At 43.9% G+C, this 27208-nt stretch overlaps 1 protein-coding gene across 2 annotated transcripts in view; it reads left to right on the top strand.

Moving 5' to 3' along the window:
* The window catches only part of ADGRD1 (adhesion G protein-coupled receptor D1), a 275448-nt gene that overhangs the window by 188081 nt on the left and 60159 nt on the right, over positions 1-27208 (top strand). For both annotated transcript variants that reach the window (XM_079956568.1, XM_079956569.1), the window contains 3 exons: positions 4058-4211; positions 22068-22131; positions 26202-26268. In XM_079956568.1, coding sequence (XP_079812694.1) covers positions 4058-4211; positions 22068-22131; positions 26202-26268 — 285 coding nt within the window. The remainder of the gene's footprint in view (positions 1-4057; positions 4212-22067; positions 22132-26201; positions 26269-27208) is intronic.

Below are 27208 nucleotides of genomic sequence, written 5' to 3'. Positions count from 1 at the left end.
ATTTCCTGCCTGTGGAGACCTTGTAGATCTCAGAGGAGGTGCTGAATGCTTTCTGCTTTCTGTAAAATGGAATAACTCTTCTCTCCACCCCTGCCTGCATTTTAAAGTAATTGAGGTCAAGGGGAATTATACCCTGTGTGTTACTTGAGGAACAGGGAGGTGTGGGTGGTGACATCATCTTGCTGAAGAATAAGATTTGTTATTCTTTTGTTTTCTCTTTTGATGGATTCAGAACAAACAAAACTACACACAAAGGGAGAAAACCTCTGGCTTTCATGGATTGTAATAACATGAATCATTTTTCTGAGGAAAATGCATTCTTTTGTCTTTTGCCCCAGCAAAGCAAAACAACCATTCTCAATGCAGTGGGGAAGCTGTGTCTGCAACACATTTGAACAGAAAGCCAGGCAAGGTGGACTGCAGAGAAATGGTTAATTCAATCCCACCACAATGGTCTCTTGAAGGAAGAGCTCCAGCAGTCACTCGGAAACAAGTAACAGTCAGAAAACCCACTCGAGAAGGGAATGCAATGAGAACAAGAGGGAAACAAACACACATGCCTACATGAGGAGGGCGTAGGAATGCACAGCCCACTTTTTAAGCTTGGCTGTTTTGACCAAGCAGGAGGAAGGGGAGCCTGGGCAGAAAAGCTGTAATGATCTCTTTGAGGTAGAATTATAATATCATAGAACTGTACAGTTGGAAGGGAGCCTGAGGGTCATCTAGTCCAACTCTCCACAATGTAGGAATCACAGCTTAAGAATCCCTGACCATCCAAACTTTTGTTGTTGTTGTTTAGTTGTGTCCGACTCTTTGTGACCCCATGGACCAGAGCACGCCAGGCACTCCTGTCTTCCACTGCCTCCTACACTTTGGTCAAACTCATGTTAGTAGCTTCGAGAACACTGTCCAACCATCTCTTCCTCTGTCGTCCCCTTCTCCTTGTGCCCTCCATCTTCCCCAACATCAGGGTCTTTTCCAGGGAGTTTTCTCTTCTCATGAGGTGGCCAAAGTAGTGGAGCCTCAGCTTCAGGATCTGTCCTTCCAGTCAGCACTCAGGGCTGATTTCCTTCACAATGGATAGGTTTGATCTTCTTGCAGTCCATGAGACTCAAGAGTCTCCTCCAGCACCATAATTCAAAAGCATCAATTCTTCTTTATGGTCCAGCTCTCACTTCCCTACATCACTACTGGGAAAACCATAGCGTTAACAATACGGACCTTTGTCGGCAAGGTGACGTCTCTGTTTAAGAACCTTCAATGAAGGAGGGGTTTCTTTAGGAGTGGCCACACCGTCACCTTTTTCAAAGCAGCTGGAATCTCCTGCACTGTACCAACTTTTCAGGAAGAGCCTTATGGCATCTGGGAGACCAAACTGACCTCAACCATCAGACCAGAGAGGGAGCACCTCTGTGTGTATGGGGGGTTCCTGCTGCCTCCCTGCATGAAAGAAATACATAGTTCCAAGTACAGTACCAGAGGCCCTGGGACTGCAGAAGTAGGCAAGTTTAGCACCATCCAGCAGCCCACGGAACAAGAGTCACCAGCTACTATTCAAGCAAGAACACCAGCAACAGCAGATGAATCGTTCCTGAAGCTGGGTATAAATGCTTGAAGTTCACTTCTTTCTTCTGACCTTGAAGAACAGATCTTCTTTCTCCTTCTCTTCCTCTTCTCTCTTTCCTTTGTGTATCTTTTCTTTTTCATTTATAAATATGATGGCAGGACCTCTCTTTCTCATTCGCTCATTTGCTGACTCACTCATGCTCTCCCTTCTATTGATGTGAGACACTTTGAGATACAATTGCCAGGAAAGTGGGACAAAAATATTGAAATGAAACAAATGCAGAGAAAGGCTCTTAGGATGTTTCCGAGTGAACACTTTCTGTTTCCTCCATAAATATATCCATTTTGGACTGGTATGTATGCGTGCCCATTTGTCCAGTCTGGGATAACTAATACAGTTCAAATTAGGATCTGTCCACCACCTCAAATAAGCACTTCATGAAATTCTGTCGAATGCTTCAAATGCTTATTTTTATCTGCACCCACAACGATCCACTACTCTGAAGATTTCTGTCTCATTGTGGAAAGGACTCTGGCAGTATGTTGCAGCCAAAGGAGATAGCCACTCAGTTGCTTAGGCAACTTTGGGATCCTTGCCTAAGTCCCAGTCTTGCAGAAAGAGAGGAAGCATTCCAGTGTTGTCTAGGTAACAAGGTAATGCTTGCCCTCTTTCAGGGAGCGAGCTTCTGCAAAGGAGCAAGTGTTGCCCACTTTCCCAGGCCACCCAGGGTTGCTTACCTAGTTTCTGGCTCTTCTGGAGCATTATGGGAAGTGAGAACAAGAATTCCAGTATTGCCTAGAAAACTGGACTCTGTTGTAAGAGAGAAAGAGTTGTTTAGTTGCTTAGGCAAGATCGGGACATTTGTCTAGCTTCCTGTGCTAAGTTGAAAGGATGCATTAGAGAGTGGGAAGAACCAGTGATCAACCTTTCCCCAGTTTTGTAAGACCTTCCACAGAACACCTACAAATGGGGAACATATGCACAGCATTTAGGGAGAGGAGATAAATTTTATTTTGTTTTCATTTTAATGGCAAACTACCTAATTCATTCAACTTAAACCGGTGTGTGAACCAAAATACATCTAATCCTCAAAATCCACACTTCTCTGAATTTTGCAATGCAGTCCTCCATTCAAACAGTACTGTATACAAAAATGCATACAACAGGGGAAATTGCTTCCAAAAATGTGTATTTTAGTTAAAAATACATTTAAAAACACATTTCTCTTAGGAGATATTCACAAAATGGAAATTGCTGTGGAAATGTCGAGAACTGAATTTAAAATGGAGGGAAATGAGAATCTGAGGGAAACAAAAATTGGCAGATTCATTCATATTATTTTATTGTTGTTAGCCGCCCTGAGCCCGGCTTCGGCTGGGGAGGACGGGATATAAATAAATTATTTTATTATTATTAATTATTATTATTATTATTATTATTATTATTATCATAGCTCAGTGGCACAACATCTGCTTTGCATGCAGAAAGTAGGACTGGGATAGACTTCTCTCTGAAAGCCTGGAGAGCTGCTGCCAGCCAGTGTAGGCAGTCCCGAGCTAGATAGACCAATTATCTGATGGTATAAGGCAGCTTCATATCCACCCTTGTCACCTTTGCAGCCTCCAAGAAGTTGATCTTTAACCTCAGCAGTCATAAACTTTCTGGACAGGATAGAGTCCTTAAGCCAGATAGTATGAGCTTCAGTCTTTGCATCTATAATATGAGGATGAAAAAATGGGAGCTGGAGGAATTGCTAAGAAAATGTATGTGACACAGTTCGGGCATTTGGTATGTGTATTGTAATAAATACTATTGGAAATGATGCATTGGATGGTTTTGTGGGATCACTATTCCCAATAAAACCAACATGCTTAAGTCTAATTAATGGATGAAAGGGTTAACACCATAAAGTAAGCTGTCCTGTCAGGCTTAGCTGTGTCACTTCCCTTATCTTGGGAGGAAATGGGTAATCCAGCCTATTATTCCTATCCCAGTCTTTTTAAGAAGCTTTTGTGAAAAGGTTTGAGCTGATTGCTTCAGCTCAACCATATGGTTCTCACCAGCCACTCTTGAGTTCCTATGCCAATAACCTAGGAACTTTGCTACTACTTTGTAACTAAGTTTTACTGCCTCTGCAACTTTTCTGAAGCACATGTACCCGACTTTCGAAGAGTTTGTAAGTAATTCATTTTTTAACTTACCACATGTGTGTTCTTTTCCTCTGCTGGGGGAAGAAGGAAATTTTGAATCTCATTCGGATGGGCATATTTTAAAGGTCTAACAGCGCGTATTTTCATGTTTTACTTTGTTGCATATCTTGTGACCTTAAATCTCTGCTGAGGTTCTCTCACCAAAGAATACTTGCCCCAAATTTGGATCTTGGCATTCAGGAATTCTCCTTCCTATATAGTTTTGTTTTTGGTTTTTTGCACCAACAGTTTTGACATTTCTGTGCATTTTGATATTTATTTGCTTGCTTCCACTTTGCAGGTGCCCTGCAAAATCCTTGCCGTTCTCCTCCATTTCTTCTTCTTGAGTGCTTTTGCATGGATGCTAGTGGAAGGATTTCATCTCTACAGTATGGTGATCAAAGTGTTTGGATCTGAAGAAAGCAAGCATTTATACTACTACGGAATTGGATGGGGTAAGCAATTATTTATTTATTTGGCAGGCTTCCTATAGACATCTGCTTTGATCACTGTTGAGAACAGGGGGGGACCTTTGGCCTGGCCCAGCAGGGCTCTTTGTGTTTATATTTTTCTCCTTCCTTGAAACTAAAGTGGGTGAAAAGGGGTCTTTCTAAAGAGTTGGCATTCAAAATGTGCACAAATGCTATTGGGTGACAGAGAGAATGTGGAACTGCTCAACACCTACTTTGCCTCTGTCTTCACCCAAAAGAACAGCAGCACCCAAACTAGTGATAACAGAATACAGTAATACCTCCGTGAACATCTGCCTCGTCTGGCGTCCATTCTGGTGAACATCCACGGCAAGCCCGGAAGTATCAGAATGGGTTACTTCTCGGTTTGCCGCTTGCACATGCGCAGAAGCACAAACCGCTCCACACATGTGCGCAGATGCAGAACTTTGCCCTGCATCCTTTTTGGCTAGCGGCCGGGGCTCTGGAATGGATCCCAGTTGCAAAACAAGGTACCACTGTAAGTGATGCAAGGAGGAAGCTGCAGCCCATGATAATAATAATAATAATAATAATAATAATAATAATAATAATAATTTTTATTTATACCCCGCCCTCCCCAGCCAAGGCCGGGCTCAGGGCAGCTAACAAGCAATAATAAAAACAAGTTGAATGAATACAACTTAAAAACAAGATTAAAATACAACAATTGAAATATTGAAGCATTAAAATATTAAAATGCAGCCTCATCACAGGAGGAGAAAGGAAAAAGGAAAAAGAAAGAGGGGGAGGGAATCAAATTGGTTCCAAGACAAAGGCCAGGCGGAACAACTCTGTCTTACAGACCCTGCGGAAAGAAATCAGATCCTGCAGGGCCCTGGTCCACTAGGGTGTTGCTATTTATGGACCTTTAGGCTCTCCGTGGGGAGAGGCGGTCCCGTAGGTACGAGGGTCCTAGGTCGTGAAGGGCTTTAAAGGTCAAAACCTTTAGAGTGAACACTTCTCAAAATGAATTCAAATTTCCAGGGTCTGGTGATCTGCATCCAAGGGTATGAAAGGAGCTTGCGGATGTAATCTTAGAGCAAACTGAGCAAAACTGTATTGCAGCTTGGAGCAGAAACATGCAGGTATTATTTGCGGACTAAAAACAAAAACAATTGTAGAGGATACTAATTCACATGATTCATTTGTGTCCCAAAGAATGGATGAATAAGCAATTTCTGCTCCCGTTTCTGTTGGAATTCTATGACATCCCTTCTTCTCCCCATCATCATTATTATTTTTAAAAGCCGCCCCCCCCCCCCTTGACACTGAACCTCATTTGCATCCATTCCTTCCCCTCTGCAAGACAAAAGCTGCCTCACTGGCATTGTTCTGGGGAGGTAAGAATTATGCTTGTCAAAGCTTCCCAATCTGGAAAAGAAAAGAAGTGGGAGTAACAAAAACATGAATGATCAAAGGCAAATTATCAGTGTAATTGTGGATCGTTTAGAAAATATTTTAAAACATGCATTATCTCTTAAGCACACACGCATACATTTAGGAGCTGAATCAAGAACCAATTACAGCAATTATGTAGCTATATCATCATTGTGTTTGGAATAATTAACAGCTAGGCTGTGGTCTGGGGAAGCGACAGGTGAGTGACATCCGTTTATATGTTTATTAATTGTTGCTTATGTTTTCTGGTCATCCTCGCTGCCTGTTCTTTTCCACCTCTCCTTCTGATGCCTTTATTTCTAATTCCAAAGTCTTATCTTCCTTGTTTCTATTTGGGCCGCTTTAGACCACTGGATCCCATAGCCATGAGTAATGTGCTATTTTGTAAGGCGAAACATTATAACACACACACACACACACACACACCACTCTCTGTCTCTCTCTGAGTGAACGCTCTATATTTCTGCACCCACCTATCATGTACAGATTGTTAAGCATGCTATGTTCAGAAGGCGCACCAGCTTGTTGTCAAAGAGAAAATTCAAATGCCAGCTGCAGATCCTTTTGCAATTCTCGTCAAGGAAATTCTCTCCATATTGTGGAGTTCTGAGTTTCCTGGGTTTCTTTTCTCTCTCTTTTTAAAATTGAAGCATTACATTAGAAATAGGGATGGGCAAGTTACTCTGTTTCAGGTCCACTTCAGTTTTACACGTGTTCTCCGATAGTCCTGGGTTGCATCCAATGTAGTGCGAACTTAGTCACTTAGTGCTATACTTGTGTTTTCCCTTGCACAACAGGGTTCTGCCAGTGCAACAAGTACATTGCCAAAGAGTCTAGTGTGATGGATTGCACAACAAGAACTAGTTGTTGCACAACAAGGAACCAGTAACACAGTTGTTGTGTTGGATTATTTTGCTGTGCTCAGTTTAATATCTGTTATCTGCTGGCACAAGGGCTCTTGCATTAGTGGATAGAGAATGTTGGATCTGCCCCCTGTTCTCTTCCATTTCTGCATTAACCACCACATTTTGTTTTCTTAAAAAAAATCCACACACATGGAAACCTGCTTTTAAATTCCTGTTAATGGAACCATTTCTTCTCAGAATATGAAATTCTAAATGTATTAGCTCTCAAAATGCACATTGCTAAATACTTCCTCTCAAAACATAGGCAGATATATTTTGATCATTAAAAGCAACAACACTGAGAAGATTGTAGCTTCATGAACTGCACTTGCGTTTCCCATTTTTCTTTCCCCTCCTTTTCCTTTTGTGTCATGTCCTTTGGATTGTAAATCCATGGGGCAGGGACTGTCTCATTACTGATCATTGTAAATTGCACCAGAAGCCCTTTTGGAGCTAAAACAAGGGTGGGGAAACTTGGGCCAGGGGGCGGGGAATTGAATGTGGCTCCCCAGACCTTCTGATTTGCTCTTAGAACACTCCCTTGGTCATGCTCCTGCCCCAGGCTACGCCTCTCACCTGCTTTTCTCCATGCCACCCTCAGGTGGATTAACTAGCAAAGAAAAACAAAACAGGCTAGTGCCTGTTTTAAAACCACAGTACTTACACACAGAGAGCCTCAGTAGGAGTGTTTAAATCCCATCATTATTAATGAAGCATAGGAATAGGATATTAAACCTTCATTCATTATGTTCCAGCTGCTTGAGGCAGCTGGCTCCCTTTCTACCCTCATGCAATGAAACAGAAGACACTCTGAAGTAAGTTTAAAAATGCTTTACTTACTTAATCTGAGGTCACAGTCATGCAGGTAAATGTTGCTGTTTAGTCGTTTAGTTGTGTCCGACTCTTCATGACCCCATGGACCAGAGCACACCAGGCACTCCTGTCTTTCACTGCCTCCCGCAGTTTGGTCAAACTCATGCTGGTAGCTTCAACAACACTGTCCGACCATCTTGTCCTCTGTCGTCCACTTCTCCTTGTGCCTCAATCTTTCCCAACATCAGGGTCTTTCCCAGGGAGTCTTCTCTTCTCATGAGGTGGCCAAAGTATTGAAGCCTCAGCTTCAGGATCTGTCCTTCCAGTGAGCATTCAGGGCTGATTTCCTTCAGAATGGATAGGTTTGATCTTCTTGCAGTCCGTGAGACTCTCAAGAGTCTCCTCCAGCACCATAATTCAAAAACATCAATTCTTTGGTGATCAGCCTTCTTTATGGTCCAGCTTTCACTTCCATATATGACTACTGAGAAAATCATAGCTTTAACTATACGGACCTTTGTTGGCAAGGTGATGTCTCTGCTTTTTAAGATGCTGTCTAGGTTTGTCATTGCTTTTCTCCCAAGAAGCAGGCATCTTTTAATTTCGTGACTGCTGTCACCATCTGCAGTGATCATGGAGCCCAAGAAAGTAAAATCTTTCACTGCCTCCATTTCTTCCCCTTCTATTTGCAAGGAGGTGATGGGACCAGTGGCCATGATCTTCGTTTTTTTTGATGTTGAGCTTCAGACCATATTTTGCACTCTCCTCTTTCACCTTCATTAAGAGGTTCTTTAATTCCTCCTCACTTTCTGCTTTAAAGTTGTGTTATTGGGTAGAAAAACATAACAAAGGCAGCCTCAGGTAGAATGCTAAGTGGAGGAATGGCTGCCTCTGTTGTTTGCCACACACACACACACACAGAGAGAGAGAGAGAGAGAGAGAGAGAGAGAGAGAGAGAGAAGGAAGGAAACTTTACTCTCTCTTAGCATTTTTTGTCTCTTGCTGCTGCATCACATTGTTGACTCATGTTAAGCTTGTAGTCTACTAAGACCCCCTAGATCCTTTTCACATGTACTACTGGCAAGCCAGTTGATGGATGGAGGGGTGTGTGTGTGTGTAGAAAAAACTTCAGACTGGAATGTAACCTGCTGTAGAAAGGTAAGAGGCACATTCATTGCCCCTCCCACTTTTGCCTCTGGTCTCACTCACATTGGCATGTGGCTCCCCTGAAGGTTCCCCATAAGAGAATGCAGACCTGGGGTTGTAAAAGTCCCCACCCCCCCGGGTTGACGCCTTTGAGCAAACAAATAACATGGGGAAAACCCCATAGAACACCTGTGCTCAGAGGTGTGTAAGATGACCTGCTGATTTGCTACGATTAGTAAATACAGCCTTTAACAACTTGGGACCAGTTCACCAATGATATCGTATTACCTTGCATTTGCCCACTTTTGACTGCCTTGATTGCCAGAGTTGGCCCTTTTATCTGCACTGCATCTGTAAGGACTAATATTGTTTAATGTGGCAGCTCGGACACTTTGGAACTCCCTGCCTATTGATATCAGGCAGGTGCTTTCACTTTTGGCACCTGCTGAAGGCATTCACATTTAGACCAGCTTACCTAGATGTTTAGAAAGTTTGTAGGAGTTTTAACTTGTTCGTCTATGTTAGTGCAGTATTAGCTTACTGTATGTCTTAAATCATGGTTGTAAATTCTTAGTGATCATTTTATTGTTTTATTGTTTTTGTAAACCACTTTGAGGTCTTTTCTGCAATCAAGCAGTATATAAGTTTTTTTAATGAAGTAAATAATTAAAAAGCATTTGGGAAGCCTTCCAAATCTCAGAAATATGGGTGCCATGAGCAGGAAAAGAAGCAGACTACCCCCAAAATTTACCTCGGCCGTTTATGCTCTGCTCTCACAAACCTGCTCTCCACTATAGCCATACAGTGATATGATATCACTGTAATAAACAAAAATCTGCCCTTATTCCCTTATGGGGGACAAAAGAGCCCTTATAGAGTCCTTTGTAGGTTCTCCATCTGTCGGAGAAAATAACAGAGGCCAACCAGAAAATATTGAGAAGCAAAGCAGCTTGTAAGCTTGATTTTTATTGAACTGTTGCAACAGGGTGCTCCCCTCACACACAGGAAAGGAGGAGGACCCCGAACAAAGGTGTGCCTGCCCTTATATAGACATTTTAAATTGCCTTCCCTGGAGCTCAAGACCACCCTTCCATACATCATACATCCATCACAATAGGTGTGTAACCCAAGACCCCCCCCCAAACCTCATACCTACATCACAGAAAAGGCGGTCTACAACATAAATCTGAGTGCATTGTTTATTGCATTGTCTGGCAGGTTACCTCTTTAATGGTCACTTGATTGGATACCCTGTGGAGCCTGGCCAGTCTTTTGTAATGACAAATACTTAGTTCCTGAGCCAGGTCACAGGCTCACCCTGTTAATACACAGACATATCCTTAAGACAGAATTTGTGAACAAAAAGACAATGGGGAGGTTTTTCCATTTTCCTTCGACCTTGCAGAGAAATATTTGAGGTCAATTTGGGAGGGACAAAATGGTTTCAGGACTTTTTCTGTGGGGTTTCAGACATGTGGTTTATATATGCAGTTATGAACGTTTATCATATATATATATATATATATATATATATATATATATATATGACCTTAAATTTTTTATTTCATCACCAAGGGAATTTAGAGTGAGGGCAATGCTTCTCGGATAGACCTTGCCTTTACTCTGAAGCACTTTTCACCTTGCATGCCCTCAGTGACATCTCAATGCAGCCATGTTATTTGGCAGCATCATGATGTCACTGTAAAAAGGAAGACCATTAAAAATAAAAATGAAGCTGCAGCCTGTGATCATCAGTGAGAATAGTAAGCTTTGGTGGGGTCAAGAAACTCTTTATCCTCTCCCAAGAGCTCTGGAAATGTTTATTGGAAAACATCCAGCTTAACCCTACTGTGCATCTGCCCTTAGCAGGCATTGGAGAATAGATGTAGGATCAAAGGGGTGGGAGGAGGGGTGTTATTGCAAGCAAGGGATTTGTTGGCCTAAACCTCAGCATCTGCTTGGATGGCGTAGGAGAAATTAGTTTAGTAAAACAAATTCGGCAGTAATCAGAGAGGCAGTGCACCAAATGTTCCTGCTCATCCAAAATCTCCCGCTTGCGTTCATTCTGCCAAGTGCACAGAACTGTGAGCCTTTGCTTATGGAAGCTTCCTGTTGTCAGGAAGGGGGTGGAGAGGGGAAAATAAAGTGCCTTCCCCTTATAGAATTCTTTGGAGATTTGTCAGGAAATTGCCCTGTTGCCTAAGTGATTCAGAACAGAAGATAAGTGGCACATATCACATTAAAAAAAAACATTGCGGTTCACCATTGGTTTGGGTCCTCCTCTCCTGAGCAGGGGAAAACAAGTTTGCTCCATCTTTCATGTCACACGTGGGAAATGGAGCAAGCTTGTTTTCTCCTGCTCAGGATGGAAGCACCTGAGCCAATGTTTCAAGTTATAAGATGAGAGATTCTGAATCAACACCAGAAATAACTTTCTGACAGTAAAAGCTGTTGGACAATGGAAGGGACTTCCTCAGAAGGTGGTAGACCTCAGAAGGAGGTTTTTAAGGAGAGGTTGGATGGCCATCTGTCATGGATGCTTTAGCTCAGATTCCTGCATTGCAGGGGGTTGGACTAGATGACCCTTGGAGTCTCTTCCAACTCTACAATTCTATGATTCTATGTGGTGTAGTGGTTAAGAGTAGTGGCCTCATAATCTGGTGAACCGGGTTTGATTCCCTGCTCCTCCACACACAGCTGCTGGGTGACCTTGGGCTGGTCACACTTCTGTGAAGTCTCTCAGCCTCACTCACCTCACAGAGTGTTTGTTGTGGGGGAGGAAGGGAAAGGGGATTGTTAGCCGCTTTGAGACTCAGGGTAGTGATAAAGCGGGATATCAAATCCAAACTCCTCCTCCTCCTCCTCCTCCTCTTCCTCTTCCTCCTCCTCCTCCTCCTCCTCCTCCTCCTCCTCTTCTTCTTCTTCTTCTTCTTCTTCTTCTTCTTCTTCTTCTTCTTCTCCTCCTCCTCCTCCTCCTTAATAAGATGGTTTGTCATCTGAAAAATAGTTTCTGCTGGACTTTTTCACTTAACCTCTCTGCTGCCTTCCAGGCCATTTTGGTTTATTTATTTGCTTGCTTTCCTTTGGGATTTCAGCTTGGAGGAACTGGTGGGAGTCTGGGCTCTGAACTCTTGGAAAGATAGATTTTGCCACTTGGCAATTGCTTCTTTGCTGTTATGCTAGAGGAAGTTCCTGGCCTCCTTTCCTAGAGGCTATGAAAAAAAAATCAATTTGGCAAGATGAATTCCTCCCCAGAAAACTGGAAGCGAATATCCTTTTGGACTATACTGTTTTCTAGAAGCAGGAGATACCTTTTCCAAGTGCATGCCCAAGAAAGAGAGAAAAAGAACTTTGCAAATCATTGGGCTTAAGCATATTTTGGTTTTTATTTGTGTTGTGTCAAAAAGAAAGAAAAAGAAAGAAAGCTTCATTCTCCCCTCCCTTAATATTCTCCATCAAATATTGAGAAAATAAACCGTATTCAAATATATTATCTTAGGGGGGGGGGAATTCAGGGAGTCATGGGTGGGATGTGTTTTTTTTTTTTGTTCTTGATGGTTTTTCACTTGCCTTTCATTCAAGGAGGGTGAGGGGATTCGTGGGTGTCCTTTCTGCAAATGGGCTCCCTGGTCATCCGCCGTCTTCAGCCTTCATAGGGCGAAGCAGTTCCTGAAAACGCTGCAATGTCCATGGCTGGGCATTAGCACAAATGTGGGAAGCCACACTTCCTACATACTACACAACTAGCAGCTGTTCATTGTTATTTTATCCACACACACACACACACAGTGGTACCTCTGGTTATGAACTTAATTCGTTCTGGAGGTCTGTTCTTAACCTGAAACGGTTCTTAACCTGAGGTACCACTTTAGCTAATGGGGCCTCCCACTGCTGCCGTGCTGCCGGAGCACGATTTCTGTTCTCATCTTGAAGCAAAGTTCTTAACCTGAGGTACTATTTCTGGGTTAGCGGAGTCTGTAACCTGAAGCGTATGTAACATGAAGCGTATGTAACCCGAGTCTCTCCACTGTAAGCAAGGAGAGAGCATGATTGCTGCCATCACCAATTACACCAATCAAGTTGTGTAATTTTTTTTGCATTTGATTCCTGGACCGTCTGTAGGCCAGATTTAGAAGGCAATTGGGCTGGATCCGGCCCCCGGGCCTTAGTTTGCCTACCCATGGTATGAAGAAATGGCAAAGTGAACAGTAAAAATAAGAGACTCAAATGATGATTGTTTGGTGGAAGGTTGGAAGCTCTTTTTGGACTATTTAGGAAAATACTATAGCTTGATGAACTTGCGAGCAGGAATCGAGATATGATCATCAAAAGGAATGAGAGAATACAGTATTGAAGTGATGTTGTAAGAAAAAGAAGGCATTGTGTAGCAATGGGGAAGAAACTAAAGCGCCATGGAAAATGGGATGGGAAGTTGAAAAAAGACAAACCTATGTATTAAAGTATATATGTAAAACTTTTGAAAACTTAATGGAAAAAAATTATCTTTAAAAGAATGTCTTCAGAAGGCACCAAGCAGAGTACAGCGAAGGCTCCTGCCTGATACCAATAGTCAGGGAGTTTCTAATTGCCTGTACTGCCACACTAAACCATCGGATTCTTAAAAATGTGTGCAGGTGTTATGTAAAAGTTCCTCCTAATGAGATATAAGAAAAGAAGTATTCTGCAGCAAGCGGAGTACTGAAGAATCAACAAGGCTATGTTTCCAGAACCCAAACTTCGCGAGTGGTTCTGTTTCAGCCCTGGTTAATAATGCTTGTTTGTGTCTATGAGGCCATAATGTGCTTATCTCAACTTGCTGTGCAATAAGATAGTCTAAATCTCACAGCTTGCCAGCAGCCATGAGATGCCCAAGCAGGTGCTGAAATGCATGAGCACCTTTGTGCTGGGTGTTACTGTCGGAACTCCATATGACCGAGCTACTCCTCCACCGATCAAGTCTTTGGAATCTCCTTGGATGGTGATTAATGACCTAACCTTTGGTGAGACTCCAGGCACGATCCCATTCTGCAGAGTATACAAACAGCAGCAGAAGGGTGAGAGATATGAGCTACATTGCTACGTTTTATTTCCAACTACGCAGACAGAAAAGAATATACATCTGCTCTCTGTGAAGTCAGAGAACCAACTGGGACAAAGAAACAGGAAACCAGTAACATCAACATCCGTCTCCCGTCTCCTATGAGACTTCCAACAGTCTGGAATGTAAACAGAGTCTTGTGACTCCAAAAACTGCACAGTGGCACAAACAGAAACCTAACAGTTACATTGTCTGTAGGCGGAATTATCAAAGAAAACCCAGCATTATGGCCCTAAGTGAATTTGATCTCTTCCCTTTCCGGTGTCTCAAATGGTTGGTTCTTAGTGAGTCAATCTGTTTATTTCAGAGTAATGAACGCCAGTTGTTTGGCCACCGCAGCTTACCAAACACCACCGGAATTTTGCCAGTTTATCTTCTAATATTCCATTAAAACCCAGAAGATGAGAACTGAGCAGGGTGATCTGCAGACCATTTTACATTCATGGAATTAGTTCTTCTTGTTATCCAGATGACTGCCTGGCATTTCATCTGCATAAGTTTTATTATCTTGCCAGGGAGCTCTCTATTTAATTTTCTTCTCCAGTGCAGTTTTAAGCTGATAAATAATCAAGTTAAATCCTGGGGACATCTCAAATATGCTCTGGGTAAAGCAAGCAGGTTAACGCTATATACCACCTAAACAGACTTGTCTGAAATGTTTCTGCGGAATGAATGTTTCGGCATTGTTTATTATTTCCCCTCCCCAATTTAAACCCACTTCATCCCTCAAAGCACAGAGCAGATTGCATAGATATTTGATGTTTTCACTTCGAAGAAGGACAAAGAGAGAACCTCCCTCCAAAGACAGAAAGTTTATTGATGAGACAGAGGAAACAGCAACATTTATCCTTTGGGTAGCGATGGGCCAAAATTGTGCCCCCTCCCCACCTACAGCCACGGGACAGCTTTCTGATACTTAACATGTCATTCTGTCTCAGAGAAAGGGAGGCGAGTACAACATAGGAAGCTGCCTTATAGGGAGTCAGATTAGATGATCCTTGGTGGTCCCTTCCAACACTATATTTCCATGATTCTATGTGGCGCTGTGGGTTAAACCACAGAGCCTAGGACTTGCCGATCAGAAGGTCGGCGGTTCAAATCCTCATGATGGGGTGAGCTGCCGTTGCTCGGTCCCTGCTCCTGCCAACCTAGCAGTTCGAAAGCACGTCAAAGTGCAAGTAGATAAATAGGTACTGCTCCAGCGGGAAGGCAAATGGCATTTCCGTGCACTGCTCTGGTTCACCAGAAGTGGCTTAGTCATGCTGGCCAGATGACCCAGAAGCTGTACCCTGGCTCCCTCAGCCAGTAAAGCGAGATGAGCACTCACTGCAACCCCAGAGTCGGTCACGACTGGACCAAATGGTCAGGGGTCCCTTTACCTTTACCTTTATTACTCTGTGACCCAGACCATTAGTCTACCTAGCTCAGTATTGTTTATACTGACTGGCAATGGCTCTCCATGGGTTTTAGGGAGAGAATTTTCCCCAGCCCTAGCTGGAATTTCAATACAGCTTTCTTGTCTGGAATAATAATAAATAATAATAAGAAATTTTATTTATACCCCGCCCTCCCCGGGCTCAGGGTAGCTAACAACCAATAATAAAAACAAGTTGAATGAATACAACTTAAAAACAAGATTAAAATACAACATTAAAACATTAAAAATGCAGCCTCATCACAGGAGGAGAAAGGAAAAAAAGAAAGGGGGGGGGGTAATCAAATTGACTCCAGTTTCGGAACTTCAGGGAACTTCAGGTTTAGACAGTGCTTTTATTTAGGGGGGAAAGCTGTTGGTACTCACCATGAAGTTGTTACAGTGAGCACCACACTTTTAACATGGAGGGTGGAAGGTAGTGGTGCTGTGTACCCTTGAGTATCCCCAGGAAAAAAGCACTGGGCTCAGGGGCCTCTCATATGGCCCCCGGGCCTCTCTCCAGGCTGCACTCTCTCCTGAATCCTACCTTGAGTCTTCTGCACCAGCCCAAGCACCACCATGTGTGTTTGGGGACAGAAGACTCACAGGGCCTCGCTTTTGCATCCTCCTGAGATGTCTTTGCCTGACTGGAATGTATTGTTGAACTCTGGCGAAGCCTCTTGCTTCCCTGGATGGAGAACGGAGAAGGATGTGTGTGGAAAATAGCCTAATGGATAAAGGTAAAATGTGCATCTCTTGTTCTACTCACTTTTGCCTCTAGCGCTGCCCATCACTGGCATGTGGACCCCAGAAGGCGGCCCAGAAGGAAATGTGGCCCTTGGGATAAAATAATGTCCCCCACCCCTGTGTTAGAGACCCTGGGAACATAGACCTATATAAGTAAAGTTAGCAAACAGGTAAAATCTACCTCTCATGTTCTCTGGCATAAACACATGGATCTTAATCACAGGGTCATCTGTTTGAGCACCGTGTTGGGCTAAAATATTCCTGCGTTGGACAAGATAAACTTCACAGACCTATTCTATTCTATTCTATTCTATTCTATTCTATTCAGCCCTGGGACCTATGCAGCCTTGTGAAAGCAAACCTTTTCTCCCAACATGCATTGCAACATGATTATCCTTCCCCAAAAACATGCAGTTTCATTCTCCCTCTTTTAGGGTTATTGGTTGCCATTCATTTGAGCAAATCACCCCTACTAGAACAGTAGGATGGGATCTTAAAACTCAATAGTTTTTATGCACAACACTCTCCCTTCCCCCACCCCCTTTTGGTAGCTCTCAAGAGAGAGTAACTGGCTGGTGACATTTTTATGCGGTAACTGTGCCGATCATATTATCTCCAGGGAGACTTTGTTGTACTTTCTATTTTGGAAGCTATTTTTAGCGGCTTGGATTGGGAGCCATTGACTCTGGAGTGTTATTAAAGGAGATGAGGGTGATATTGCTTTTCCTGGGAGGCAGTGCTGAGAGCAGAAGCAAGAGAGATTAGATTTTTCTTTTCTTTCTGGGAAGCTGGATCAAAGATACAGAATATTGTTATCTACAGCAGCAAGGCCAGCGATCACCTTTTAATAACCGCGGTTCAGGGCCACGTTTATTGATCAGGTTTTCTGGACAAATTGCAACTTCTGGCTATCAGCAAGTTTACCCTCTTCCTTCACAAGGGTCAGTTAACATAATATAGCTGTCCTAGAAAGTAATCATTATGGCTGTGCTGAACATTTGCAAGTGAGCATTTCGGGTGTCAAAAGGGGACTCTGTTAAAGGCGCTGGGGCCGATCCATTGGTTTTCTGTTTATTTGTCAGGCTCCCATCCCTAAACATGACAGCAACTCCTACTTGCAAGCAAGGGTGAGATCTTTTTTCACGCCAAAAGCAGTACAATTTCATCAGCGGGCGTCAGGTTCAGAAGGCAAGATTCTAAGGTACACGAGCAAGAGAAGAGATTCATAACTGAAAGCAAAGCAAGATGATGTTGCAACAGTTGATACTGTCAGGAGTCCAGCCTACACTCGAGTAGGACCCTGGTAGAGACACATGCCCGATGGGCATGTTCTCTCCCTCCTGGTTGATCATTCGGGAGCATCAGAAGCTTTCTTCTGCCCGAACATCACAGCGACCGATGCCAACAGACATTGGCACACTTAGGGACCCGCAGAGTTTGCGCATCATGTGTGACAGACCTCAGCAACTCAGCATTTTGGCTAATCTACTTTATTTACATATAAACACACACGGAGCACTGCAACATGGCTCCCCCTCTCTCTAGCATCAGACAGAAAAGAGAAAAAGAACAAAGGACAATAGTCCCACTTCACAGAACACAGTAACACAAATATCCTGTTTCAGTCACTTCTCACTCTGTGGAGTCAAAACATATACCGTCGTGTGAAAGACAACAATCCCATGACTACAGTCACGGAGCAGGAATTCTAACAGATATATCCCTACGACCAAACTTTTAAAGATGAGGTGGGGCGAGCTCACGTATGGGACTCTCTTGCTCTATGAGTCTTCTGTGCCCAAACACACATGCTGGTGCTTGGACTGGTGGACCTGGTTCTCAGCGACACGACTGTCACTGCCATTAGCTATGATGGCTGTCCTCTGCCTCCACAGCTGGAAGCAGGACTGCTTCCAAATGCCAGTTGTTGGAAACCATAGCAGGGAAAAGTCCTCTTGTGCTTAAATCCAGCTTGCTGGCTTCCCATAGGCATCTGGTTGGCCATTGTGCAAACAGGATACTTGACTAGGTGGACCATTGCCTGATCCAGCAGGCTCTTCTTATGTTCTTAAGTCCTCCTGCTGCTGCTCCACGACCAGCTTCTCCTGTTCAGCCCCTCCCTCTAGCTGCTCTCCCTGTGATGAGTCCATGCCCTCTGCAGGAGGGTTCTGGAGACAGAGCTCTTTCCTCACATTTAAAGGGGAGGATCAGGGCACAGATTTATGTATAAGCTAAACAAGCTATAGCTTAGGGCCCCACTCTCTTGCCCCCCCCAAATACTTCTTCTTAATTGTATTTCACTATTAATATTCTTCTTAATTGTATTTCAGTTCAACAATAACTTTGATAAAATACATATTTTGTTATGTGCAAATGGCTTTAGATAGATACCTATTAAGGTAAAGGTAAAGGAAACCCTGACCGTTAGATCCAGTCGCAAACGACTCTGGGGTTGCGGTGCTCATCTCGCTTTATTGGCTGAGGAAGCCGGCGTACAGCTTCCGGGTCATGTGGCCAGCATGACTAAGCCGCTTCTGGCAAACCAGAGCAGTGCATGGAAATGCCGTTTACCTTCCCGCCGGAGTGGTACCTATTTATCTACTTGCACTTTGACGTGCTTTTGAACTGCTAGGTTGGCAGGAGCAGGGACCGAGAAACGGGAGCTCACCCCGTCACAGGGATTTGAACAGCCAATCTTCTGATTGGCAAGCCCTAGGCTCTGTGGTTTAACCGACAGTACCACCCACATCCTTTAGATACCTATTAGGTCCATAAATTACCGTATAGCATATATTCAACACAAAAAACAGCGACAATTTGTTGTTGACAAAGGACAGCTGGACATATAAGGGGCCCCATTAAATTCAGTAGCTGAGGGCCTCATCAAACCTAAATTGGGCCCTGGGGAGGATCTATCGCCTCCATCCCTGATTGCCCACCATCCAGTTCCTTCCTCCCTCTACCTCCTCAGATTTTTCCTGCTGGTAGCACTGAAGGCAAATGAAGTCAATTAAAAGTGAGGGCAGTGATTCTTGTATCACATTGTCCTCACTCTGCATGGGTGAGTGGAGGAAATAAATGTTGCATGCAATGGCAGAGCTTCATGCTCCGGCACTGGTGGTGGAGAGCAGGTGGGAGCAGGGCTGGCATGCATCCCGGGGGCATGGTGCTCCGCCCACAGGGACATGGTGTGCGTACTGGGGGTGTGGCACACTGCTTGTGGGGGTGTGGTGCCCAGGGCAGGTGGGGGGCAGCCACGATGGCACCGCACCAGAATCGAAGTTGCCGGGGGCGGTGCACTCCCCCCGCACTTCTCTTCCTCCACCAGTGGTTGCACATTGGGCAGGTGAGGAACTGGGAAGTACAGCTGCCATTGAAGTCACTTCCATCTAAATCAGGCTTCCTCAACCTCCTCCCTCCAGATGTTTTGAGACTACAATTCCCATCATCCTGACCGCTGGTCCTCTAGCTAGGGTTCATGGGAGTTGTAGGCCAAAAACATCTGGAGGGCCGAGGTTGAGGATCTAAGTCAAAGCTTCCCCACCCCAAATAATGAAAATGGGACCTCTTTTCATTGCTGGTAAACAGACTTGCGAAAATAGAGGATTCTTGCAGAAGACTATTGCTGTCAGAAGTACTGAAAGGCTTTTTTTGTTTATTGTTTAGAAGATCTAGTTGTATTTGGGGTATAAGCTCTTTTGGAGAGGAAACGTGCCTTCAAGAATGAATACATAGAAATCATATTAGGAAATATAAGAAGATTATATTCAAAATGCTATAATTCATTCAAGCTCCCTTAACATTCACTTTCCCAAAGCATTTCTGTAACATTATTATACTGCCTCAAAATTGTTGCAGCTAGTTTTAAATTTGCATTCTGATTATTTAAAAAGAAATGTTAATGATTTCTCTCTCTCTCTCTCTCTCTCTCTTACTTATTTATACAATAATGCAGTTCCGAATTATTCAAACCCTGGTAAAATATGTGTGTCATTTTATCTATTAGCGTTATCCACTAACAATGAATAGAAGAAAAATGGACAGGATATCAGGTGCTACATTTGGATTCCAGAGGTATCATTGCAGATTTTATGCTTGGTACTTGGATGGAATATATATATATATATATATATATATATATATTCATAATTGCAAAAAAGCTCTTAATATCCCCTGCAGAAAAAAAAAATCAAAAACCTGAACCCAAATATAAGACTAGCAGTGTGTGTCCACTCCTTCCATCACTACTTTTACATTGAGTACTTTTAGGTTATAGACTTCCTTTGCTTCCAAAAGTCCCTGTGAGTTTCAGAGTTTCAGATTGTGAGTTTCAGATTGTGTACTCTTATACCTCTGTAACTGAATTCTCCACACTTTACTGAGGATCTTCTTTTATGCAGACATGAATCCCATTCTGTTCAATGAGACTTAAAGGTAAAGATAAAGGGACCCCTGGCCATTAGGTCCAGTCATGGACGACTCTGGGGTTGCGGCGCTCATCTTGCTTTACTGGCCGAGGGAGCCAACATACAGCTTCTGGGTCATGTGGCCAGCATGACTAAGCTGCTTCTGGCGAATCAGAGCAGCGCACAGAAACACCGTTTACTTTCCCGCCAGTGTGGTACCTATTTATCTACTTGCACTTTGATGTGCTTTCGAACTGCTATGTTGGCAGGAGCTGGGACCGAGCAATAGGAGCTCACCCCATTGTGGGGATTCTAATTGCTGACCTTCCAATCGGCAAGCCCTAGGCTCAGTGGTTTAGACCACAGAGTCACCCACGTCCCTTTCAATGAGACTTACTCGCATGTAAATGTGTATAAGATTTCAGCCTTAGCCACTAACCTTCCCCAGCAGTTGTGGTTAGAGTGTTGGAGTTGAACCTTTGAGACCACTCAGCCATGAAGCTCACTGGGTGACCTTGGGCCAGTCACTGTCCCTCAGCCCAACATACTCCACAAGCTTCTTGTGAGGATAAAATGGAGAGGGAGGAGAAGGGTGTATGCCACCTTGAGCTCCTTGGAGTAAAAGTGGGGTTAGAATATAATAACAAAATAAAATGAGCTTCAGAAGGGGGCCACTGAATAGGGCAAATGGGGCACTGCTCCACCAACCTCAGTCTGCCCTCAACCAGTCCTCATCTGCCTGTTTTCTGACCTTCAACCATTTCATTTGGTGGTAACTTCCCATTGGCTTCCTCCTCCTTAGTGCCAGTGCTGTGATTGTAGAACTCGGAAGACGGGGAGAAAGACAGAATCAATTGTCTGCCTGTCTGTGGCCCCATCTTCAGGTGGGGCTCCCTGCTTTCCACCCCACCAGTCCCAAGGGGCACCAGCCACCTCTGGATCTTGTCCCTTTATTAAAGGACTGATGCAGTGCTATTTGTATTGTAATTAGTTGTATGGTCTTAATAGATTTTTATGCATATATATATAGTTTTGAGTCTATTAATGTTTAATTGTGTTTAATGATTCCCCCTCCCTCTACGTTTTAGCTGTTCTTTTTATCTGTAAGCTGTCTTGAGTCCCTGTCAGGGAAAAAGGCAGGGTATAATAGATAGATAGATATAGATAGATGATAGATAGATAGATAGATAGATAGATAGATAGATAGATAGATAGATAGATACGGTAGATAGATAGATACGGTAGATAGATAGATACGGTAGATAGATAGATAGATTTGATAGACTTTGTACTGACATGGGACATGTAAGCCTGCTTGTGACAGAAAGGAATTAGAGGAAGCAAGTCTATTCTGTTGTTGTTGTTTTCTTCAGTAAGAAGAAAGAATGGTCTAACAAATTCCTTTCTTTTCTTTTAGTTTTTTATTTATGCTTTCCAAATTTATACATTTCATTAGTTTTACAATCAATTTCACATTTCAAAATTTGATTTCCTTCTCACTCTTCCTGTGGTTCCTTAAATCTATTTTTTAGTATCTTCTGCATATCTAAATTCATTTGACTTACTCATTTAATTATCTACTGTAAATATATACTCTTATAAGACTGCAGGTTATTACAATAATCCTGCTAATGTTTTTATCTGTTTACAATTTATCTGTAAATATTCAATAAACCATTTCCATTCTTTTATAAAATGTTTGTTATCTTGATTTCTTCTGGTAAGTTTCTCCATTTCTGCAAAGTCCATCAGTTCTCGTATCCGTTCTTCCTTTACTGAGACTTCTATTTCTTTCCACTTTTGGGCAAGTAACATTCTTGCTGCTGTAGTTGCATACATGAATAAATTGGTCTAACAAATTTCTTCTCCTTCTCCTTCTTTTGAATTTTGCAGGCTGTCCACTGCTGCTCTGCGTCATCTCAGTAACATCAGCTGTGGAAAGCTATGGAGAAGACAAGTAAGTTCTGAAACATAGAAGAACTGTTTGGGTCCAACAGTGGGTGGGCATTGGACAACCTGCCACAGCTGTTTCACACCACCATTGCCCAGGCAATTTCTCAGCCTGAACAGTAAGCTCCTTCCTGAATGGAGGAGTCCACGTATCCTTTCCTGTCCAGGAAGCATTTCAACTATATCCCTGCAGAAGCTCACCCCATGGAGCAGTAATACACAGATTTGAGGGTTACTGATTCTACCCTTGAAATGTCCATAGTCAAGCATATCCATTCCATTTTGAAATGTAACTGATAGGAGGATTGACGCAAACCAAGTTCAAACAATTGGTTGGGGAGGTGTATAAAAGAAGAGCCCTGCTGCACCAGACCAAAGGCCTATCAAGTAGCGCCCTCTTTGTGACAGTGGTCAACTAGAGCAGTGTTTCCCAACCTTGGGCCTCCAGCTGTTTTTGGACTACAATTCCCATCATCCCTTGCCACTGGTCTTGCTAGTCAGGGATGATGGGAGTTGTAGTTCAAAAACAGCTGGAGGCCCAAGGTTGGGAAACACTGAACTAGAGATGCCTACAGGACACCGTAAGCAGGACATGAAGGTGAACAGCCCTTGCTGCCTCTGATCCTGGAGGTAGTATAGAGCCATATCATGTCTGCTTGCCATTGACAGGCCATCCTTCCCAAATCTATCTAATGTCTTTGTAATGCCAACACCACCACCACCACCATTTTTTATTTGTATCCTGTCCTCCCCGGCCAATTCCAGGATCAAAGTGGATAACAACAGGTAAAAATAGCACAGTGTACAGAAAATCACACAGTCAATTAATTAAAATACATTCTAAAATCAATTCAGAATCAAATTAATGGCAACCATTGGGTTAGAGTTCTATAAGGATTACAGAAGGAGAAAGGGGGTCAGACTATTCCTTGGCCAATGGCCTGGAGGAACAGCTCTGTCTTGCAGGCCCTGTGGAAAGATGTCAAGTCCCGCAGGGCCCTAGTCTCTTGTGACAGAGAGTTCCACCAGATTGGGGCCATGGCCAAAAATGCCCTGGCTTTGGTCGAGGCCAGTCTAACCTCCCTGTGGCCCAGGATCTTCAAGATGTTTTTATTTGAAGACTGTAAGGTCCACTGTGGGACATACCAGGAGAGGCGGTCCCGTAGGTATGAGGGTCCTAGGCTGTATAGGGCTTTAAAGATTAAAACCAGCACCTTAAACCTGATCCTGTACTCCACCGAGAGTGCAGCTGGTATAGCACTGGGTGAATGTGATCCCACGGCAAGGATCCCGTAAGAAGTCTCACCACGGCATTCTGCACCTGCTGGAGTGCAGCCCCACGTAGAATGAGTTACAATTGTCAAGCCTGGAGGTGACCGTCGCGTGAATCACAGTGGCTAGGTCAGGGTGAGAGAGGTAAGGAGCTAACTGCTTAGCTTGGCGGAGATGAAAAAATGCCGCCTTTGTTATAGCTGCAATCTGCGCCTCCATAGAAAGAGAGGTGTCGAGGATTACACCCAAACTCTTAATGGATGGCGCTGGCACTAATTGTGCCCCCGCAGGAGATGGGAGTTGCCCCCCCATCCCATTTCGACCCAACCCAGCCAAAGGACCTCTGTCTTCGAAGGATTTATCTTCAACCAGCTCCCATGTAACCATCCAGCCACAGCTTCCAAACATCTAATCAGTGTGCCTGGGCCCAAATCAGGATGGCCGTCCACAGCTTGTGGCAGTAGATTTCACAAAGGGATTATGCACTGTGTGAAGAAGCACTTCATCTTATCTCAATCACTGTCAGGATCTCCGCTCGGCCAAGCTGATAAAGCTCATTTTCTTTCCCCGAGTCCTTTGGAATCGCCTCCTGATGAATAACGACCTGAACCTTTGATAAGGCTCCAAGGGACGTTCCATTCAGCAGAGTTTCCAGCACAGGAAAGAGACAGGAGGTTTGGGCTACATTGTAAAGAGTTTTATTTCTAAGCTACGCAGACAGAAAAGACATCCTCTCTCTATGAAAGCAGAGAGCAACTGAAACAAAGGAACAAAGGAAACAGTAAACCAGTAATGTCACATCCGTCTCTAGTCTCCCGTGAGGCTTCCAATAGCCTGGACTTTCTCTGGAATGTAAACAGAGTCCTGTGACTCCAAGCAGCTGCTCAGTGGCAAAACAGAAACTAACAATCATGTGCTGATCTGATTCGTTGGATAGCCCCCACATTGGGCATTTAAGTTGGAGAAAAGCTTATTTCTAGCCACTTCCTCCATGCCATGAAAAGAGAGAGAAGCCTCTTTCTCTCTCTCCACTTGAAGGACAAAGACAAAAAAGAGAGATGAGAATAAGAAGGGTCTTAGACCCAATGGAGGAGAAATTTACTTCAGTTCACATTTAGAGATGAACCTACCTAATTTGTACTTTCCAGAACAACAAGCAAGCTGAAACACAACCATTTTTCTACACTCACACTTCTCTGAATTTTGCAGCCCAGTTCTCCAGCCAAGTAATGTGTAAACAATGCACATACTAGGATAAATTATGCATAAAAATGACTATATTAGTGAAAACAGCATACAATAATGCATTTTTAAAAGGGAGATTGCTTAGCAACTTTGCTTAATAGGCACATTATGCAAACAAATTTCCCTAACATAATGCATTTGGGTATTTTATTTTCACCAATGTATGCATTTTTTGCACACTTTTCTGAAGACTTCTTTTTGATTAGACAACTGCATTGCAACACATGGAAAAGGGCAAAAGAGTGATGTTTTGGTGGGGGTCGGAATAGTTGTGTTTTGGTTCACAAATGTGAATTAGATACATTTGCATTAAAATGTGAATTGAACAGAATTTCTCCTCCGCGTCTCTATTTACATCTGAACGAATTATAAATAAGTCACATACTGCCTCCTCTTCTTTGCTGACAGCTGGAAGAGAGAATCTGGATTACTCCCCACCCCCCTCCCCTTGCTCTTTGAAAAAGTAATGCTCACAGCAAGTTGTTCTTTGATGAATGGCATGTTATCCAGTTCAGCTGCCAAACAAATGACAAATTGCATGTGTTTCTGTATATTTGCCCTAGCACCACCACCTGGAGACATGTCAACAGAGGCAATTGCTGCTTCCCACCTGTGATGTATCTGTCTGAGTGAAAGCCCACCCAAAACCGCTGTGCAGGAAGGGGGAATCAATAGGTCTACCGCCTTGTGACCCTTTTCCTATGGCTTAACACAGGCATAGGCAAACCCCGGCCCTCCAGATGTTTGGGACTACAATTCCCATCATCCCTGACCACTGGTCCTGTTAGCTGGGGGTCCCTGGAGGCAGGGGGTACATTCTGCCACCCAGGTTCCAACACCAGACTCAAGCGGCTCAGTATGGCTCAACATTAAGAACCTGGAGTTGCATCCAGTGTAGTACTAAGTCAAAAGTCATTTGGCGGTATACTTGTCCCTTAGTGAAATGTTTTATACCAGCGGGATGTCGTTGCATAAGCAGGTTGCTTTGTTGCGCAATGGGCTGTGCAATCTGTTGCCTGAGCTTCTGCTAGCTGTGTGGCCAGTTTCTGCTGTTGTGTTGGATTCCTCTGTTGTGCAACATTAAAACTCACCCATCCACTAGCACGGGATGCAGGTGGCGCTGTGGGTTAAACCTCAGAGCCTAGGACTTGCCGATCAGAAGGTCGGCGGTTCGAATCCCTGTGATGGGGTGAGCTCCTGTTGCTTGGTCCCTGCTCCTGCCAACCTAGCAGTTCGAAAGCACGTCAAAGTGCAAGTAGATAAATAGGTACCGCTCCAGCGGGAAGGTAAACGGCGTTTCCGTGCACTGCTCTGGTTAGTCATGCTGGCCACTTGACCCGGAAGCTGCACGCTGGCTCCCTCGGCCAATAAAGCGAGATGAGCGCCGCAACCCCAGAGTCGGTCACGACTGGACCTAATGGTCAGGGGTCCCTTTACCTTTACCTATCCGCTAGCACAAGAGCCCTTGTACTAGGGGAGGGAGAACATTGGATGCAGCTCTTGGTGTTTTGAATATGTAGTCCTGAACAACCTTGTAAACCTTCTGCTTTCTCTCTGCAGCTGCTGGCTTTCGCTGAAGAATGGCACAATCTGGGCTTTTGTGGCCCCAGCTCTGTTTGTAATTGTAGTAAGTGCACCCCATTTTTCTTTTTATCATTCATGCATATTAGGGACGTTGGTGAGGGGTGGGGGTGGGGGAGGAAGGCAGTTTGAAGTCTATGGCTAAATCCTGTTGATGTGAACTACAACACAACCCTTGAAAAGGCTTTGACGTTGCTATAAGTCCTTCCTTTCCTCGTGGAGTGGATAGCTCTCTGTCAAGGATATAGCATGCATTACAGACTTCAATGAACAGGGAAAGTTGGACCAGGTGACCTTCAAGATCCCTTCCAGCTTTAGGAGTCTATGAAACAGAGAGATGGTAGCTGGCAGATGTAGTTGAGCCTGCAGACATCACATGACCATTCAAGGAATTGAAGTTGAACTTGGCACCTTTGGAAAACACTCCTATGAGCTAGTTCTGGGCTACTAAGGTATGTTTTGGGACACTAGTGGTGCTGTGGTCTAAACCACAGAGCCTACGGCTTGCCAATCAGAAGGTTGGCGGTTCGAATCCCCGCGATGGGGTGAGCTCCCGTTGCTCGGTCCCTGCTTCTGCCAACCTAGCAGTTTGAAAGCACATCAGAATGCAAGTAGATAAATAGGTACTGCTACAGTGGGAAGGTAACGGTGTTTCTGTGCGCTGCTCTGGTTTCACCAGAAGCGGCTTAGTCATGCTGGCCACATGACTCGGAAAAACTGTCTGCGGACAAACGCCGGCTCCCTCGGCCAGTAAAGCGAGATGAGCGCCGCAACCCCAGAGTCACTTGTGACTGAACTTAACAGTCAGGGGTCACTTTACCTTTAAGGCGTGTTTGGTCTGAAAAGACCCGCTGGTCACCTCATTAACTTAAATAAGGAAAACACAGCACACCTTACCTTTTAAGACTTGCCTCCACCTATCACAAAATGGTCAAAAAGAGGTGCTGTGAAGGTTCAGGCACAGCACTGGGATTTTTTTAAAAAAA

Source organism: Podarcis cretensis (genome assembly GCF_951804945.1).
Source record: "Podarcis cretensis genome assembly, chromosome: 16".
NCBI lineage: Eukaryota > Metazoa > Chordata > Lepidosauria > Squamata > Lacertidae > Podarcis > Podarcis cretensis.
This window is presented reverse-complemented; position numbering and strand designations above follow the sequence as displayed.